At 48.3% G+C, this 20,994-nt stretch overlaps 2 protein-coding genes across 3 annotated transcripts in view; both read left to right on the top strand.

Annotated features, from left to right (window-relative positions):
• LOC127055794 (2-5A-dependent ribonuclease-like) overlaps positions 1-20,994 on the top strand; it is an 821,333-nt gene that overhangs the window by 104,765 nt on the left and 695,574 nt on the right. The window lies entirely within an intron of this gene.
• LOC127055387 (transducin-like enhancer protein 3) lies at positions 43-11,510 on the top strand. Its single transcript, XM_050962285.1, has 3 exons — positions 43-588; positions 622-2,269; positions 11,506-11,510. The coding sequence occupies exons 1-3, from the start codon at positions 217-219 to the stop codon at positions 11,508-11,510; spliced, it is 2,025 nt and encodes a 674-aa protein (XP_050818242.1). The 5' UTR covers positions 43-216.

Here is a 20,994-nt window from a genome sequence, read left to right as displayed (position 1 = left end):
TTCGCCCGAGGGGAGCCCGGCTCCTGCGCCCGGGACCGGCGAGCCTGCCCGCCTGCTAGGCGCCCCGAGCCCGCCCCGCCCGGGACTTCGCTGCTTCCTTTGTTCCAGTTTTGGCCCCTCCGGGGCAGCTCCGTGGCCGAGCCGCGGCCCGGGCCCCCCCTGAGAGCAGGCGGCGCTTGGGGCCGGTGGGGGTGAGCTGGTGGCCGGTGAGCTGCGATGTACCCCCAAGGCAGGCACCCGGCGCCCCACCAGCCTGGCCAGCCGGGCTTCAAATTCACGGTGGCTGAATCCTGCGATAGGATTAAGGATGAATTCCAGTTTTTGCAAGCCCAGTATCACAGTCTTAAAGTGGAGTATGATAAGCTTGCCAACGAAAAGACAGAAATGCAGCGCCATTATGTTATGTACTACGAAATGTCATATGGTTTGAATATTGAAATGCACAAACAGACCGAGATTGCTAAAAGATTGAACACAATTCTAGCTCAAATCATGCCTTTTCTGTCACAAGAGCACCAACAGCAGGTTGCCCAGGCTGTTGAGCGTGCCAAGCAAGTGACAATGACAGAGCTGAATGCTATCATCGGGGTACGTGGACTTCCAAATCTGCCTCTCACCCAGCAGCAGCTCCAGGCCCAACACCTCTCCCATGCTGCTCATGGCCCCCCGGTCCAGCTGCCTCCTCACCCTTCAGGCCTTCAGCCTCCAGGAATCCCTCCTGTCACGGGGAGTAGCTCAGGACTGCTGGCTCTCGGGGCCCTTGGGAGCCAAGCCCACTTGACCGTTAAAGATGAGAAAAACCATCACGACCTGGATCACCGAGAGCGAGACTCAAATGCAAATAATTCTGTCTCACCATCAGATAGCCTGAGAGCTAGTGAGAAACACAGGAGTTCTACAGACTACAGCATCGACGCCAAAAAGCGGAAAGCAGAGGAGAAGGACAGCATGAGCCGCTATGACAGCGACGGTGACAAGAGCGATGACCTGGTGGTCGACGTCTCCAATGAGGATCCAGCTACACCCCGTGTCAGCCCAGCCCACTCGCCGCCTGAGAACGGGATAGACAAAACCCGAGGGCTGAAGAAAGATGCTCCAAACAGCCCTGCTTCCGTCGCCTTGTCCAGCAGTACGCCGTCCTCGAAGACTAAAGACCTGGGCCATAATGACAAATCATCCACGCCTGGGCTCAAGTCAAACACTCCTACGCCGAGGAATGAAGCCCTGACTCCTGGGACGAGTACCACTCCAGGCCTTCGGTCTGTGCCGGGCAAACCAGCGGGCATGGACCCATTGGCATCTGCCCTGAGGACCCCCATCTCCATCACTGGCCCCTATGCGGCTCCCTTCGCCATGATGGGACACCATGAAATGAACGGCTCTCTGACGAGTCCGGGGGCCTATGCGGGGCTCCACAACATCCCGCCCCAGATGAGCGCCGCCGCTGCCGCCGCCTATGGCCGATCGCCAATGGTCGGCTTTGACCCGCATCCGCCCATGAGGGGCCCTGGTCTCCCCACAAGCCTTGCATCCATACCTGGCGGGAAGCCAGCCTACTCGTTTCACGTAAGTGCTGATGGGCAGATGCAGCCGGTCCCATTCCCCCATGATGCCCTTGCTGGCCCCGGCATCCCAAGGCACGCTCGGCAGATCAACACGCTGAGTCACGGGGAGGTGGTATGTGCTGTGACCATTAGCAATCCAACCAGACACGTGTACACCGGAGGAAAGGGATGTGTGAAGATCTGGGATATCAGCCAGCCAGGCAGTAAGAGTCCCATTTCGCAGCTGGATTGCTTGAACAGAGACAACTACATCCGTTCCTGCAAACTCCTCCCCGACGGCCGCACCCTGATTGTGGGAGGGGAAGCGAGTACGCTTACGATCTGGGACCTGGCTTCCCCGACGCCAAGGATCAAGGCTGAATTGACCTCCTCTGCCCCAGCATGCTACGCTCTGGCAATCAGCCCTGATGCAAAAGTCTGCTTCTCCTGTTGCAGCGACGGCAATATTGCTGTGTGGGATCTCCACAACCAAACGCTGGTTAGGCAATTCCAAGGCCACACAGATGGCGCAAGCTGCATAGATATCTCGCATGATGGTACAAAGTTATGGACAGGTGGCCTGGACAACACAGTGCGTTCCTGGGACCTTAGGGAAGGAAGACAGCTCCAGCAGCATGACTTCACTTCCCAGATCTTCTCGCTGGGTTACTGCCCCACCGGTGAGTGGCTTGCCGTGGGCATGGAGAGCAGCAACGTTGAGGAAGGTGGCGGGTGCATTTCGAAGGCCGAAAGGAAGGACATTGAATTTATACACCCCCGCATGGGTGATGAATGCTGACCTCTCCTTGGCAGGTTCATCTAGCGGTACTTGCCAGTACCCCTTGGTTAAGTCTATTGTAGAGATGAACTGGGCACGTCCCAACTTTTCCAATAGCTCATCGGTACGTGGCATTGGATAGTTGTCCGGACGAGTTACAGCATTTAGCTTACGGTAGTCCACGCAAAAGCGTATTTCCCCATCTGGTTTGGGTACCAGAACCACTGGAGATGCCCATGCACTGGTAGATGAGCGGATTATACCCATCTGTAGCATGTTTTGGATCTCCCGTTCTATAGCAGCTTGGGCATGAGGAGACACTCGGTAGGGTGGGGTTCTGATTGGGTGAGCATTACCTGTATCAATGGAGTGGTATGCCCGTTCAGTCCGTCCTGGGGTGGCTGAGAACAATGGGGCGAAGCTAGTGCACAGCTCCTTGATTTGCTGCCGCTGCAGACGTTCCAGAGTGGTTGAGAGGTTCACCTCTTCCACGCCACCGTCTTTTTTCCCGTCGTAGTAGACACCGTCAGGCCACTCAGCATCATCTCCCTGGACTGTAAACTGACAAACCTGTAAGTCTCTGGAATAGAAAGGCTTGAGAGAATTAACATGGTACACTTTAGGCTTTAGTGAGGAATTGGGAAATGCTATGAGGTAGTTTACAGCTCCCAGGCGCTCTTGGACCGTGAAGGGCCCTTCCCATGATGCTTCCATCTTATGGGCCTGTTGCGCCTTCAAGACCATAACCTGGTCTCCTACCTTGAAGGACCGATCTCTGGCATGTCTGTCATACCAGGCCTTTTGCTCTTCTTGAGCATCCTTTAGGTTCTCTCTAGCAAGGGCTAAAGAGTGTCGGAGGGTGCTTTGTAGGTTGCTTACAAAGTCCAGAATGTTAGTTCCTGGAGAAGGCGTAAACCCCTCCCTTTGCTGCTTCACCAACTGTAATGGCCCCTTAACCTCGTGACCATACACAAGTTCAAATGGTGAAAACCCTAAACTGGGATGTGGTACAGCCCTGTAGGCAAACAGCAACTGCTGCAACACTAGGTCCCAATTATTGGAGAATTCGTTGATGAATTTTCGTATCATGGCCCCCAAAGTTCCATTGAACCTTTCAACCAGGCCATTGGTTTGATGGTGGTATGGGGTGGCAACCAAGTGATTCACCCCATGAGTTTCCCACAGTTTTTGCATGGTCCCTGCCAGGAAATTAGACCCTGAATCTGTAAGGATGTCGGAGGGCCAACCTACCCTGGCAAAGATGTCTGTTAGGGCCAGGCACACAGTGTTAGCCCAGGTGTTGCCTAGAGCTACTGCTTCCGGCCATCGGGTAGCAAAGCACTAAAGTCAGTACGTACTGCTTTCCTCTGGGCGTCTTTTTTGGGAAAGGGCCCAGAATATCCACAGCTACTCGCTGAAATGGGACCTCAATTATGGGGAGTGGCTGGAGAGGGGCCTTGACCTGGTCTTGAGGCTTTCCCACTCTTTGGCATACCTCACAAGACCGGACATACTTGGCAACATCCTTGCCCATCCCCTCCCAGTGGAAGGACTTCCCCAACCGGTCTTTGGTTCTGTTCACCCCAGCATGGCCACTGGGATGATCATGGGCTAAGCTTAAGAGCTTCTCCCGGTACTTAGTTGGAACCACCAACTGTTTTTGCGGCTGCCATTCTTCCCGGTGTCCACCAGAAAGAATTTCCTTGTATAAAAGTCCTTGGTCTATAACAAACCGGGATCGATTAGAAGAGCTGAGAGGCGGTGGGGTGCTCCGGGCCACCGCCCAAGCTTTCTGAAGGCTGTCATCTGCTTCCTGCTCAGTCTGGAACTGTTCCCTTGAGGCTAGGGTCACCAGTTTTTCCTCAGACTGTGGACTTGGGCTTGGTCCCTCTGGAAGCGATGTAGGTGATGGGGTTGTTTCCGTTGCTGGTGAACCGCTTTCCGCTGGTGCACCTGAGGGTATTTTAGGCTCTGGCTGAGCCTTTTGGGTATGGTTGTCTTTTGCTTCTGCCAGTTCTGGCTCGCTGGCGCCCTCTGGCGTTGAGTTTGAAGATGGGGTTGCACTTGCTGGTGCTGGTTGCTGTTCCAGTTCCGGGCCTGGGACTGGAGATGCTGTGGCTGTTTCAGTGGTAGGCATGGAATCTGGGTCCACTACCTCTGTCTGGGTCTCTGGTAACACAGACGGGGCCTCTGTGGACGGTTCAGGAACAGGAATGGGTCTGGAAGCTTGCCTGGTTTGGCTACGTGTAACCATTCCCACTCTCTTGGCCCGCCTCACCTGGTTGGCCAAGTCTTCCCCCAGTAGCATGGGGATAGGATAATTGTCATAGACTGCAAAAGTCCACATTCCTGACCAGCCTTTGTACTGGACAGGCAGTTGAGCTGTAGGCAAGTCTACAGCTTGTGACATGAAGGGGTAAATTGTAACTTTGGCCTTTGGGTTGATGAATTTGGGGTCAACGAAGGATTGGTGGATAGCTGACACTTGTGCCCCCGTGTCTCTCCACGCAGTAACCTTCTTTCCGCCCACTCTCAAATTTTCCCTTCGCTCCAAGGGTATTTGAGAGGCATCCGGGCCTGGGGATCTTTGGTGTGATGGTGGTGTAATGAATTGCACTCGCATGGTGTTCTTGGGACACTTGGCCTTGATATGTCCCAGTTCATTACACTTAAAGCATCTTCCATCTGATGGGTCACTGGGCCGAGGTGAGTTACTGGAGACTGGTGAGGTTGAAGGGTAGGGTATCTGTGGCTTTACTTGGGTGGTATGTGGGGTCTTTGGCTGTCCTCGGTTGTAGGGTTTATGGTCTGTGTGCCCCCTGGGGTAATCGTTCCCCTTGACAGTAGCTTTCTTGCTTTCTGCCAGTTCCATCCATTTGGCTCCAATCTCCCCCGCCTCAGCGATATTCTTGGGGTTTCCATCTTGTATGTACCGTGTGATGTCTTCAGGAACACCATCCAAGAACTGCTCCATTTGTATGAGGAGGTTCAGTTCTTTCAAGGTTTGAATGTTGTTTCCTGTTAGCCAGGCCTCATAGTTTTTTGCAATGTAGTAGGCGTGTTTGGGAAATGACACCTCTGGTTTCCACTTTTGGGTTCTGAAGCGCCGACGGGCATGATCTGGGGTTATCCCCATCCTGTATCTGGCCTTGGTTAGGAAAAGTTTATAGTCATTCATTTGGTGCTTAGGCATTTCAGCTGCCACCTTTGCTAAAGGTCCACTGAGCTGTGACCTCAATTCTACCATGTACTGGTCTTCGGGAATGCTGTACCCAAGACAGGCTCTTTCAAAATTTTCCAAGAAGGCCTCGGTGTCATCACCTGCCTTGTAGGTGGGAAATTTTCTGTGCTGTGGAGCAATATTTGGTGCCGGGTTGTTAGGGTTGGCTGGCACAGGCAGCCCAGCTTTTGCCAACTCCAGTTTATGTTTTCTCTGTTTTTCCTTCTCTTCATTCTCTTTTTGTTGTTTTTCCATTTCTCGGTGGTGGGCCGCCTCCTCTTCTTCTTGCTTCCTTCTGTGGGCCAACTCATCTTCTGCTTGTTTCCTTCGGTAGGCCATCTCTTCTTCTTCTAGTTTTCTTTTGTGTGCTGCCTCTTTGATCTGTTCTTCTCTTTCTTTCATCTCCATCTCTTTTTGTTTTATTTCCAGTTGTCGCCTGTGTTCAGCTTCTTTGATTTGTTCTTCGGCGTCAATTTTTGCCTTAGAAGTCATGGTTCCTGTTTTCTTGTGTTGGGGTGCCCTCCGGTGTTTATCTTCTGAACTGCAGGCTCTGTTCCTCCTGAAGTCTGCCTAGCAACAGTGCCTTTTTTCCCTTTCTCTCTCTAGCTAATGTTCAATGAAGGGAAACCAGAAAAACCACTTTATTTGCATGCATATAAGTGCCGGTACTTGCCTCCTAATGGGAGGGCTATTGCATGACAAAAGACCCTTAACATGCAAGCCACAAACTGCGAGAGAGAGCAGAAAAAAAATTCTCTCTGGTTCCCTTTTAAAACCAACTGCTTCTCTCTGCTAAAAAGCCCTTAGCAGAGAAAAGAAAAATATAATATTCCTACTGGCTTCTGGATTCTAGTCCCACCAGCTGCACACCATGTAATAACCTTAGTCCCAGATCTGGACCTTAGCGTCCAAAATATGGGGGTTAGCATGAAAACCTCCAAGCTTAGCCACCAGCCTGGACCTGGTACCTGCTGCCACCACCCAAAAAATTAGAGTGTTTTGGGGCACTCTGGTCCCTCTGAAAAACCTTCCCTGGGGACCCCAAGACCCAAATCCCTTGAGTCTCACAACAAAGGGAAATAATCCTTTTTCCCTTCCCCCCTCCAGGTGCTCCTGGAGAGATACACAGACACCAGCTCTGTGAATCCAAACAGAGTGAATCTCCCTCTCTGTTCCCAATCCTGGAAACAAAAAGTACTTTCCTATTCCCCCAGAGGGAATGCAACATCAGGCTAGCAATCCAACACACAGATCTCCCCGATTCCTTCCTCCCACCAATTCCCTGGTGAGTACAGACTCAATTTCCCTGAAGTAAAGAAAAACTCCAACAGGTCTTAAAAGAAAGCTTTATATAAAAAGAAAGAAAAATAAGTACAAATGTTCTCTCTGTATTAGATGATACAACACAGGGTCAATTGCTTAAAAGAATATTGAATAAACAGCCTTATTCCAAAAGAATACAAATCAAAGCACTCCAGCACTTATATTCATGCAAATACCAAAGAAAAGAAACCATATAACTTACTATCTGATCTCTTTGTCCTTACACTTGGAAACAGAAGACTAGAAAGTAGAACTACTTCTCCAAAGCTCAGAGAAAGCAGGCAGCCAGAAAACAAAAGACAAAAGACCTCAGACACAAAATTCCCTCCACCCCAAAGTTGAAAAAATCCGGTTTCCTGATTGGTCCTCTGGTCAGGTGCTTCAGGTGAAAGAGACATTAACCCTTAGCTATCTGTTTATGACATATGCCTTGTAAGGTGGTATTTGAAAACTAATAGCAGGTCTGTAGAGATGTATAAAATTATGAATGGTATGGAGAAAGTGAATAAGGAAATGTTATTTACCCCGTCACATAATACCAGTACCAGAGGTCACGCAATGAAATTAATGGACAATAAGCTTAAACAAACAAGGACGTACTACTTCACACAATGCAAGTTAACCTGTGAAAGTTGTTGCCTGGGGATGATGTGAAGGCTAAAAGTATAACTAGGTTAAAAAGATAAGATAAATTCATGGAGGGTAGGTCTATCAGTGGTTATTTGCCAAGAAGATCAGGCATATAACTCCATGTTCTTGGTGTCCCTAAACCTCTGACTGCCAGAATCTGGAATTGGATGTGACAGGGATGATCGCTTCATTCCCTCTGAAGCATCTGGCATCAGCTACTGTTGGAGGACAGGATACTAGGCCAGATGGGCCATTGGTCTGACCCAGTATAGCCAGTCTTATGTTCTAGCACAATGGTCATTAATATAATTGTAAAATGCGTGTATTAATCTAATATGTGAAGTTATGAGTTCCCTCTGTATAATGTTACTAGAAGATGTGTAAGAAGACAGCCTAGATAAGCAAATCCATCCTAGACAAAGAAATGAGGGTTACCTCCTTTAGTCATTAACAAAGATATAAAGCAAACCAGCTTGGGTTGTCTTGAGCCTGAACCCAAGACACACAGAATTAACATGGCTCCTACACACCAGAGAGACCAAATCCCCAGGAGGCCTCTTTAACCTTGAGAATAAAAACAATTCTTTGGGAATATAAGGAATAGAGAGACTCCATCTTAGCTTTCCCCTAAGACAAGAGAAACCAGTACCTCGTACTTCTGTGGAAGGGTCCTGACTGAGAAACAGTCAGCCATGCTAAACTAAGAGCAATTAGTGAGCAAAACCATCTTAAACAAAGTCTGTGCCTTGCAAGGTTGAGTTTTAGACTTCTAGATGCACGTTTTCACTTTTGTTTGCTTGTAACCATCTCTACCTTTATTTCTTTTGCTTGGCTTCACTTAACCTATGTCCTGTTTTCTGATGGGGTTTACCAACCCTGCACTGGGCCAATGGAGTGGGACCAATCACCGTGGGCCCAGAAGGCCATGCCCCCTCACACCTGCTACACGTGCTCCAGGTGGAAGGGCCAGATAAAAGGAGACAGCCCAGCTCAGTCTGGGCTGGCTGAGGAGGAAGGACGTGTATTGCAAGCTCTTGCAGAGACACCTGAGACTCCACGAGGCAAAAACTGTGGACACAGACTATGTTGCAAACAACCAGACAACCACAGAGATTTATGGGGACACTGAGCCACTGCCAGCTAGGGAGAAGTCTGAGCTGCACCTCGCGGTAGGAAGTGACCCAGGGAATGTAGTAGAAGCTGATGCTTAAACCCTTAACAGGGAATTTCCCAACTTCATAGGGCCCTTGGTTGGAACCTGGTGGAGCAGGATGGGCCTGGGTTCTCTTACCCCTCCCCACTTTCCACTAGATGTGGCTACTGCTTGTTTGCTCTGCCCCACCCAGGGGCTACAAACTGACTGTATGTTCTGCCCTGCCCAGAGCGTCAGAACCCCCAATTGCTATTGCCTGCCCCAACCAGGAAGCTTGGGGGCCATACACTGTTTGTTTGCTCTGCCCTGCCCAGGGGCTGCAGACTGCTTGTTCTGCCCTGCCCAGGGGCTGCAGGTTGATTGCTTGCTTGACCCCGCCAGGGGTCCTGTGTCTGCCTTGTTGCAATCATCTGATCCCACAGGGAGTCCTGACAACTGTGTGACAGGGTTACCAACCTGGCACTGGGCCAACAGGGGCAGTCCCACTTGACTCACAGGGTCCCTTCTTCACGGTGCTAATAAATTTGTTCATTTTAATCTAAATCAGCCCAGTGCTGTGTTGAATTTAAGTGACTATTAACTCCAGTTAACATGGTAAACTGCAGAGTATTGTCTCTCTGAAGGAGCAAATGAACTTTATTATTTCTCTTGTGGTCGAGAAGAGGGTAGATGGTTTTGTACAAATTCAGGACTGGAAGTGCATTGGGGTCATCTTGCCAGGAGTAACCAACCCTGGGTGGGATGTTGTGTTGTAGGCAGGCTGTTGCGGTCAGAAGCACTGACCCAGGGCTGCACTGCACGCAGACACTCAGGCTATTGCATTCTTGTCTGGTGGCTGTTGGTGTCCAGGCTGTGAATCACAGCAGCAGAGCATTTAAGCAATCCAGGGTTACAGGGCAGGCACTGACATAACCCCTTACCGGTCTGGATTGCACCCCAAAACATGACAGTGGCTGCATGAGAATGAGTTGAGTGTGGTTCCAGAGCGTGGACACTTGCAGGTGGGCATGGCTAACTGGGGTGCCCATTCCTGGCTGCTCAGACCTGAGTAAACTCTGCAGTGAAGACGTATCCTGAAGGAAGTTTTATGTAGCCAGAGTTTGTCCCAGTGTGGGATCCCAGGTTCTGAAAGGTCAAAGGGCAACTCTCTAAACAATTAAAGTGCCTAGCTCATGCACGAATAGCATTAGTACTCTGAAATCGATGAGTCAGTGCAGTACAAAATAAAGAAGAGACGCTGTGGCTGACTGCAGGAGAGGACCAATCCCAAAACAGATTTTAAGACTAAAACATCATGTGCCAGAGCTCTGTCTGGTGTGGATAGGAATCACTCCTTTGACCCTCCCCGCCCCAAAGCTATTCCAGCTTACACCAGCTGAGGAACTGGTTCTGTGAATCGGTACCTTTAACTGCTTTTCTGTAGAGCATGCTAATAAATTCCTAGAAACCAACACAGGTCAATGGACAAGAGAGACAAAAGTGACTCAGGTTATAGTGACAGTGAGTAACTTCAGAAGCTCCATCCATCCAAGGATTGAAAGGTACTATATGAACATTATTAATGAACGGAGTCTCCCAATATCCCTGTGAGGTATTATTATCCCTGTTTTACAGATATGGAAGTGAGGGATAGAGGCAAGAGGGGCACGTAGAAAACGTGCACTCCAAATTAATGGATACTTCTGAAAGCATACACTTAAGTGACCAAGATCACACAAGAAATCTGTGACAAAGGCAGGAATGGAACTTAGATTTCCTGAGTCCCTGGCCTGTGCTACCCCAAACCAGACATGGGCAAACTACAGCCCGCGGGCCACATCCAGCCAGCGGGACCGTCCTGCCTGGCCCCTGAGCTCCCAGCCGGGAAGCCTAGTCCCCGGCCCCTCCCCTGCAGCCACGCTGCCATGTGGGCCACACTCTGGCCCACCGCTCCCACTGGGCAGCGTGGGGAGCGCAGCTGGCTCTGGCTGGGTGTCCATGGCTGTGAGCTCCTGCTGCTGGTAAGGGGGTGGGGAACGGGGGGGGGGGTTGGGTAAGGGAGCAGGGAGTCCTGGGGGGCAGTCAGGGAGGAGGGGGCGGTTGGATGGAGTGGAGGTTCTGGGGGGTAGTGGTCAGGGGATGGGGAACAGGGAGGGTTAGGAGTAGGAGTCCCTGGGGTCCTGTCAGGGGGCAGGGATGTGGATAGGGGTCGGGAGGGCAGTCAGGGGACAGGGAGCAGGGGGGTTGGTAGGGGCTTGGGGTCCCAGGAGGGGGCAGTCAGGGGACAGGGAGCGGGAGGGTAGATGTGTTGGGGATTCTGAGGGGGCAGATAGGAGGCAGGGGCCAGGCTGTTTGGGGCGGCACAGCCTTCCCTACCCAGCCCTCCATACAGTTGCACAACCCTGATGTGACCCTCGGGCCAAAAAGTTTGCCCACCCCTGCTCTAAACCCTCTTTCCCTCATTAATTGCTTGCTAAGGCTTCCAAAAAGGGTGTGTTGCAGGTAACTCACCAGTCTTGTTCATGTTTTCCCCTGTCCTTGAGATCTTTGCTGTCACTGCCAAGCCAGACCATTCTAGAGGGAGTCGTTCCTTTATGATGCGTTAAGTATTGCTGCTCTGCAGAGTTCCACACTCCACATGATACCAGCTGGTGAAAGTGCAATGCTACTCTGAAAATGGCACTGCAGAAGTCCATATGTATCATCTGCTCATTGATCCCAGATCAAATCTGCCAGTCATTTGTTTTCTAACTGCATACCTTACAAATATACCTTGGGAAGCTCAGAGTCAAGCTGGGGACTTTATGTCTCAAGCATCATCCCCCGTAAGAAAGATTCTGTAGGCCATTAGTGACCTCTGTAACCCTTTTATCTTCAGGTTAGGCCATCCCCTGTCCTCAGGCTTCCTAAATGGTGTAAAGAGCTTCCAGTCCTGTCCCATAGCAAAATCAGCTTCAAACAAAACACATTTGCTGTGGAAGCCACAGAGGAAATACTGGATCCTACAATCTAGCCAGTCACTTCTCTTGCTTATGGTCACAATCCTGCAATTAGCTCTGTCCCCACTTCAGGAGCTCCCAGTGCAGGAGCCCCGTTGAAGTCAGAATCAGCACAGAATCACCTTCTGCTCATACGCGCCAGGGAAAAGAAGAGCTTGTAGGCAGTGTGACGGATTTGATCACAGAAACCCCTAGGGACTGTCACCTGATGTGCTGAGACTACCTTTGAGCCCATTTTCCCTGCCAGTTTGGGCCTCCAGAACCATGTCTTATTGAGCCAGACAAACCAGTCTGCTCCAGCACAGACCCAGGATCTGAACCGTATGTCCCAAAGCTGCAGACTTAACTGAAAACAGCTTAAGAAGTGCTCCTGTCTCCAGCACCCAGATACCCAATTCCCAATGGGATCCAAACCCCAAATGAATCTGATTTAGTCTGTATAAAGCTTATACAGGGTAAACTCATAAATTGCCTGCCCTCTATAACACTGATAGAGAGATATGCACAGCTGTTTGCTCCCCCAGGGATTAATCACTTTCTCTGAGTTAATAAGCAAAAGTGATTTTATTAAGTATAAAAAGTAGGATTTAAGTGGTTCCAAGTAATAACAGACAGAACAAAGTAAGTTACCAAGCAGAATAAAACTAAACACGCAAGTCTAACCCTAATACATTAAGAAACTGATTACAGATAAAATCTCACCCTCAGAGATGTTCCAATAAGCTTCTTTCACAGACTGGACTCCTGCCTAGTGTGGGCCCAATCCTTTCCCCTTGTACAATCCTTGTTAGCTCCAGCTCAATTGGTAATTACGGGATTTTTCATGACTGGACCCTCCTTTGTTTTGTTCCATCCCCTTATATAGCTTCGGCACAAGGCAGGAATCTTTTGTCTCTCTGGGCCCCCACCCCTCCTTCTAAATGGAAAAGCACCAGGTTGAAGATAGATTCCAGTACCAGGTGACATGGTCACATGTCCTGTGAGACCCCAAGCCTTCATTCTTCCTGGCCTGACTCACAGGAAGGCTTGCAAGTAAACAGAGCCATTTACAACCAATTGTCCTAGTTTATGGGAGCCATCAAGATTCCAGACAACAATTAATGGCCCACACTTTGCATAATTACAATAGAACCTCAGTGGTATATTTCATATTTCTAGTTTCAGATACAAGAATGATCGATTTATACAAATAGGATGATCACACTCAGTAGATTATAAGCTTTGTAATGATACCTTACAAGAGACCTTTTGCATGAAGCATATTCCAGTTACATTATATTCACGCTCATTAGCATATTTTCATAAAATCATATGGAGCGCAATATCACAGGCACCAGCATCAATTCACCACCCTGGCTTCTGAATCTCAGCTACTGCTCTATTCTTTAGGTAGCCCGGCTTGCCAGCTTACACTTCAGGCTTCACCCACTCTCAGGCTGCAAGCTGGACTGCAGCTCAGGCTCCAAGACCCCTTGCTGCCCATGCAATGCAGGGAGTTTGCACTGTAATCCAGTTAGCTCCCCCTTCAGCTGAAGGCAGGTCCCAGAATGGCAGGGAGACAAAAAATGGTATGTTAAGTGCCAGGCAGCTGCAGAATGGTGAATTCCGCTGCAGAAATACAGATTCCTGTGGCATCTTGGAGAAATGCCATATGCCATGGCCATCTAATTGTGGAATCCACACAGGCCTGTCTGAGACAAGTGGAGCAGATCACACCCCTCAGAACTATTGTTTCAGGCTGCCTGTAAAGTCAGAAAGGTGCTCCTACGTCACTTTACATTAAGGGCATGTCTACATGTACAGCGCTGCAGCGGCGCAGCTGTATTGATGCAGCTGGAGCATGTCTGGTGAAGATGGTCTATACGGACAGGAGAGAGTTCTCCCATCAGCATAATAAAACCATCTCTGTGAATGGCAGAAGCTGTGTTGCCTGGAGAAGCTAGCTCAGTGCATATGGGCACTTATGACAGTGTAACTTATGTCTCTCGGGGGGATAGGTTTAGACACACCCACGAGTGACATAAGTTATGCTGACATAGGCTGTAGTATAAGTTAATGTGTTCAACGTCATCCCCACAACCCTAAAAGGTGAGAACTGAGTTTGCAGAGCACAATTCTGCAGCCAGAGGTGAATTCCATGGCAAACACCACAGCTGCAGGGGTCTTGCCCAGAACTGCACTTTAAGGTTTCAAATTGTTTTAATGGGAAGATATTGTAAAAGACATGTGGTCTGATTCACTAGTGCCCAGGGCCTTGTTTAATGATACACACTAGTGCAAAACAAATGCAAAGTCAATGTAAAGCCAAATGGTAGCATTCAGCTCCACTTTGCACTGGTGTAAATGATTATATGAGTATTAGAGCAATGGTGAATCTGACCATCCCGTACTCAGTGTGGCAGATGGACATTCAATGACTATTATTTTTAATTATTCCATATCTAGTCATATTTTAACCTCTATCTATATTTTATTGGCACTTCTTTAATTGTAGGATAAATAATCTTTCTATATAAAAACTAGCAAAAATAAATAAATAAATCCTTCCTTTATATTTTATTCATAAGGGTGAAGAAATCAAGTCCCAGAAACATCGAAGAGTTAATTCTCTCTCCAGATGACTATTTGAACGCTAATAAGCCTTCAAGTGAACTCTGTGGATGGGAAGGTTTTACATCTCTGGAGCTATTAAACAAAAGGAAACAACAGATAAAATTATGCCCGAAATGGAAGGAAGCATGTAGACCCTTGTGTGTGTGTTTTACAATTTCTGGTTCACTGGATTTAAAACTAGAGAAAAATAGAAATTATTTGAATGGTGACTTAGAATATAGATTAATTAAAGGAAAACAGATAGTCCATCAACATCTGAACAGGAGGAACTCAGCCATTCTTGGCACCTATATAGCACTTTATATTTGCAAAGCTGTGTACAAACATGACCTAATTGATTTCAAAGTCTGTGTTGGACATGGACATAGAAATGCCTACTCTGAAACCTGTAACTGAGGTCTCCAGGAGAGACAGCTTCTAGTAAAATATCAACAAGAATAGAGTGGGGAAAAGGAAAGGGATCTTTTTGTATTGATTAAATCTTCCAAGGAGAATTGCCCTATATTTATCCTTAGTACTGTCCAAGTGGAAGTACACTGGGCCACATTCATCCTTAACATAACTTTATTATGGAAGTCTGTGGAACTACAGTGAGGATGAATCTGGCCCATTGTTGCTATGGTATTCCTGCCTGTTGCTGGAAACAAGAACTACCTGAAATGCTCCAGTTTTGCAGGCCCACTGCTGGTAGTTTGGCTAAAGCTCAGATAAGCTACCAGACACATGGTTTCTTATCAACATGAACCTCCAAACCTTCTGAGATTCCCCCCTCCCTTTTAATATGGCATGTGTGTAAAATAGCAGGCTCGCTCTCTCCCACATACTAGACCTATACATTTTATTTCTAATTTACAGCATCTTGTCTGAGCTTTGAAGCACAGCAAAGATGTGAGTAAACAAATCTTACTATTCTTTGAAACTGGGTGCATACCTGCTGAGAATCTATGACATCACGTTAAAATGCAGGCCTGGATTACCCTGACAATGTTAGTTTCTAATAAAAACGAGGAGTCTGGTGGCACCTTAAAGACTAACAGATTTATTTGGGCATGATCTCTTATCAGTAAAAACCCACTCCTTCAGATGCATGGAGTGAAAATGATAGATACAGGCATAAATGTATACACTGGCACATGAAGAGAGTGACTCCTGTATGGACTCCTCCTGACGGTTGAAATAATAGACTGGACTTCTACATAGAGTGTTTCCGCAGACGTGCACAGGCTGAAATTGTGAACAAACAGCATCACTTGCCCCATAACCTCAGCCGTACAGAACGCAATGCCATCCACAGCCTCAGAAACAACTCTGATATTATAGTCAAAGGGCTGACAAAGGAGATGCTATAGTCATCAAGAACAGGTCAAATTATGAACAGGAGGCTGCCAGGCAACTCTCCAGCACCACATTCTACAGGCCACTATCCTCTGATTCCACTGAGGAGTGCCAAAAGAAACTACACCGTTTGCTCAAGAAACTCCCTAAAGAAGCACAGGAAGAAATCTACATGGACACACCCCCAGAGCCCTGACCAGGGGTATTCTATCTGCTACCCAAGATCCATAAACCTGAAAATCCTGGATGCCCCATCATCTCAGGCATTGGCACTCTTACAACAGGATTATCTGGCTATTTGGACTCTCTCCTCAGACCCTATACTACCAGCACTCCTAGCTATCTTCAAAACACTACTGACTTCCTGCGGAAACGACAATGAATTGGTGATCTTCCAGAAAACACCATCCTGGCCACCATGGATGTAGAAGTTCCTTACACCAATATTTCACATGAGGATGGACTACAAGCCATTAGGAACAGTATCCCTGGTGAGGCCACAGCACACCTGGTGGCTAACCTTTTGACTTTGTCCTCATCCACAACCATTTCAGATTTGGGGACAACTTATACCTTCAAGTCAGCAGCACTGCTGTGCGTACCCGCATGGCCCCACAGTATGCCAACATTTTTATGGCTGACTTAGAACAACGCTTCCTCAGCTCACATCCCCTAGCGCCCCTCCTCTACTTGCACTACATTGATGATATCTTCATTATCTGGACCCATGGAAAAGAAGCCCTTGAGGAATTCCACCTGGATTTCAACAATTTCTACCCCACCATCAACCTCTGCCTGGACCAGTCCACACAAGAGATCCACTTCCTGGACACTACAGTGCAAATAAGTGAGAGTAACGTAAACACCACCCTATACTGGAAGCCTCCTGACCACTATTCTTACCTACATGCCTCCAGCTTCCATCCAGGCACATCACACAATCCATTGTCTACAGCCAAGCCCTAAGATACAACCACATTTGCTCCAATCCCTCACACAAGACAAACACCTACAAGATCTTTATCAAGCATTCTTAAAACTACAATACCCACCTGGGGAAGTGAAGAAACAGATTGACAGAATGAGATGGGTACCCAGAAGTCACCTACAACAAGACAGGCCCAACAAGGAAAATAACAGAACACCACTGGCCATCACGTACAGCCCCCCGCTAAAACCTCTCCAACACATCATCAATGATCTACAACCTATCCTGGAAAATGATCCCTCATTCTCACAGACCTTGGGAGGCAGACCAGTCCTCGCTTACAGACAGCCCCCCAATCTGAAGCAAATACGAGCAACTACACACCACACCACAGAAACACTAACCCAGGAACCAATCCCTGTAACAAACTCCATTGCCTACTCTGTTCCCTATTCTAGCGACACCATCAGAGGACACAACCACAACAGCCACACCATCAGTGGCTCATTCACCTGCACATCTACTAATGTGACATATGCCAGCAATGCCCCTCTGCCGTGTACATTGGCCAAACCAGACTGTCTCTACATAAAAGAATAAATGGACACAAATCAGACATCAGGAATGGTAACATACAAAAGCCGGTAGGAGATCACTTCAATCTCCCTGGACATTCTGTAACAGATTTACAAGTAGCCATCCTTCAACAAAAAAACTTCAAAAACAGACTTCAAAGAGAAACTGCAGAGCTACAATTCATTTGCAAATTTAACACCATTAATTTGGGCTTGAATAGGGACTGGTAGTGGCTGGATCACTACAGAAGCAATTTCCCTTTCTTGGTATTGACACCTCCCCATCAGTTATTGGGAGTGGACCACATCCACCCTGACTGGAGTGGCCTTGTCAACACTGGTTTTCCACAGATAAGGTAACGCCCTTTTCTTCATGTGCCAGTGTATATATTTATGCTTGCATCTGTAATTTTCACTCCATGCGTCTGAAGAAGTGGGTTTTTTACCCACGAAAGCTTATGCTCAAATAGATGTTAGTCTTTAAGGTGCCAATAGATTCCTCATTGTTTTTGTGGATACTGAGTAACTCGACTACCCCCGATACTTAGTTTCTAATGGCTAAAAGCAATTTGTGTTCCATGACAGCAGGTGGCACCATTAGATTAGAAATATTAAACTCACCACTTTTTGCAACTGTGTTTTGATTCTTGGTATCACATTACACTGGATACATCAGAAGAAAGACAGGAATCATTAATACAAGGTCACTCCTTTGAAGTCTGGCTTACTAGTCCCCTCTTCCCTGAGGTAGCTGTAGCAATAGCCTCCAGATTTGCACACACAGAATCAATGCCTCTGGAGATAATCCCTAGTGGATTGAGCATGGGGCTGAGAGTCAGGAACTCCGGAGTCTTAATCCTGTTTCCAGTGACGCTGAATTGTTCTGTGGCCTTCAGCAAGTGATTTCATCTCTCTGGATCTTCTCAGGCCATGTCTACTGTACAAACTTTGGTTGACGTAAATTACATCTGCATCAAGTTGTTGCAGTTAGTATAGCATTTGTGCATGTGCATACTTGGCTTCTTGAGCTGGTGCTACAGTGTGAGAGTGTTTGTGTCGGTGTACAGTGTGGTGCACCATGTGTACGTATCCTAGTGTGTGTAGTTTTGGTAATACATGATGGGGCTGACATGAGTCATGCAGGGTGACTAGGAGCAAGGGGTCAACTTCCCTGTGTGCATCTGTCTCCATCCCATAATGTCAGGTATAGCCCATAATTTTGTGCCTTTTTAAAAAAATCCTACAAACCTACATGACCCTCCTCACTGTCCATCTCTTACAGAAGCATGGAGCCTGCACAGCTCTGCATTATTGTCAGGAGTGTTGCAAGCACAAGACGCACAATCCTCTGGCGACTGCAGATCTGTAAGAAAAACTGAATCAGTGGGGAACGTGACTACTTCTTGGAGGATAGATTGCTGTGGGACACAGCAAGAATCAATTCAAGGTTATTGGTGACATTCACAAAGCAGCTGCAGATGTGGGAGTGCTGCTTCTGGGCCCGAGAAACAATCATTGACAGGTGGGATGGCAGCATAATGCAGGCTTGAGATGATGAGCAGCGGCTGCAGAACTTTCGGATACGTGAGGCCACATTTTTGGATCTGTGTGCACAGGAACATCAAAATGAGAGAGCTGCACTGACAGTGGCAAAGTGAGTGGCAATGGCACTGCAGAAACTTGCAATGCTGGATTACTACCAGTCAGTGGGAAGTCATTTTGGAGGTGTACAGAGCCATTAATTATCTCCTGCTATGCAGGCCTGTGACTCTCAGAAATGTGCAGGACACAGGGGTGGCTTTGTAGCAAGGGGATTCCCAAGCTGCAGCAATAGATAGCATGCATATCCCTATTGTGGCACCAGACACGCTTGCCACAGAGTACGGCAACCGAAAGGGCTATTTTTCTATGGTTCTGCAAGCATTGGTGGGTCACTGGGGATGCCTCATAAACATCAGTGTTGGCTGGTCAGGGAAGGTTCATGATGTGTGCATCTTTAAGAACACAGGACTGTTCAGAAAGCCACAAGCAAGGAGATTCTTTCCTGACTGGCAGATTATCACTGACAAGGTTGATATGCCAGTAGAGATCCTGGATGACCCAGGCTGCCCCCTGGCTCATGAAACTGTACACTGGCCACCAGGGGCGGCTCTAGGCATTTTGCCACCCCAAGCACGACAGGCAGGCTGCCTTCGGTGGCTTGCCTGCGGAGGGTCCGCTGGTCCCGCAGGCAAGCCGCTGGGACCCTCCGCAGGCAAGCTGCTGAAGGCAGCCTGCCTACCGTCCTCACAGCGCTGGCAAAGTGCCCCCAGTGACTTGCCGCCCCAAGCAGGCGCTTGGTGTGCTGAGGCCTGGAGCCACCCCTGCTGGCCACTTTGACAGCACCAAGGAAAGATTCTATCACTGGCTGAGCAGGTGCAACATGACTGCTGAATGTGCTTTTGGTAGACTGAAGGGACACTGGCGTTGTTTGCTCACAAGATTGGGTGTCAGTGAAAAAAAATCCCAATGGTTTTGCTGTGTTATGCTGTGTCCTGCATAACACATTCTGGGCCAGATTCTCTGGTCCATTAGGTCCACTTTGTGCATGTGACGCAGTGGACTTGAACTGGCTAATGGAGAATTCCCTGTGCAAGGGAGCTATCCACTGGCATAGAACTGGTAAAGCCAGTGGAGTCAGAAAGGGCATTTATAGGGTGGGTTGGGGGCATGAAGGAGCATGGCGGACTAGAGCTATGCTACAGCCAATCATCCGCTGGTGTAAGATCCCAGAGGGACCATACGCCACTGATATGAATGAGAGCTGCCCTTGCCAATTTATGCCAATCCCACATGACGTGGGATCTAGCATCTGCAACCTGCACTGTGCCCATCTCTTGATGGCTGAACGGAGTTGGGTGAGGTGGAGAGTTGGTCCTGTTGTTTTACTTATACTCTATACAAGCCATTCCTTGTGGTGGTGCATTGATATTTGTGTGATGGGGTTCAGTAATAACAAGTAGCTCCAACCAGTGTTCTTGGCTACCACCAAGGCTACTGACTAGCTAGAATCCAGAGTTTGTAAAGACCATTCTGTACTGGTGGGATGTTGAAGGAAGGGCAATGGAACCTGCTCCTGCTTCCGATCCCATTTAAGTCAATGAGAGCTTTGCCATTGATTTCATTGGAAATAAGATTGGGCACATTTACTGTTATATACTCGAGTTCTCCTGTGAAACTTATGTGGAAACCAGACTCCCATCTTGGCTAATGGTGTCACTTCACTTTTCCAAAGCAGCATGGTGGTGGAGACCTACAGGAGGCTCAGAAATCCCCATTTCAGTTAACAAGCCCATTCCCAGCCAATACATTTGATGAGAGTAGCAAGTGCTGTCATCAGAATGCCACTTTCTTTCTTTGGCATTGCCCAGCTATAAAGCCTCCCCTCAGTGACAACATTGCATGGGCCTCCCCTCAGTGCCAACAGTCGTATCAGTCCAGGTGAGGGACATGTAGGCTGAGAGATAAGTTTTGGAACCCCTGCCTTGGTCTTATGGTTTTCGAAACCTTCTTATAGGGCCTGATCAAGTGTCCATTGAATCAGAAGGAGTCTTTCCGTTGACTTCAACAATGGGCATTGGATCCAGACCCTTGCACTGGCGAGCTATGCCTGTCTTGTGCACTATAATGTCATTGTCACAGTTGCCAGCATTCACATGATGCCTCATGATTGGGATTCTTGGTTTGTCAGAGCAAATGTTGCAGAAGCACAGATGACTCACAGCACGTTTTGAATCAGTCACAGACATGTGACTCACCTGGGTTTCTGCATTCTTCTCACCACCCATGCAAGGACGCAGGAACAGTTTTCCTCGTGTTCTTGGAAGGTGCTGGGAGCAAGGGCATCAGGTCTTTTTACATCCTCAGCAGGGACGCCC

The sequence above is a fragment of the Gopherus flavomarginatus genome, chromosome 7, assembly GCF_025201925.1.
Source record: "Gopherus flavomarginatus isolate rGopFla2 chromosome 7, rGopFla2.mat.asm, whole genome shotgun sequence".
In the NCBI taxonomy this organism is placed as follows: domain Eukaryota; kingdom Metazoa; phylum Chordata; order Testudines; family Testudinidae; genus Gopherus; species Gopherus flavomarginatus.
Note: the sequence above shows the minus strand (reverse complement) of the source record. Positions and strands in the feature narration are given on the sequence as shown.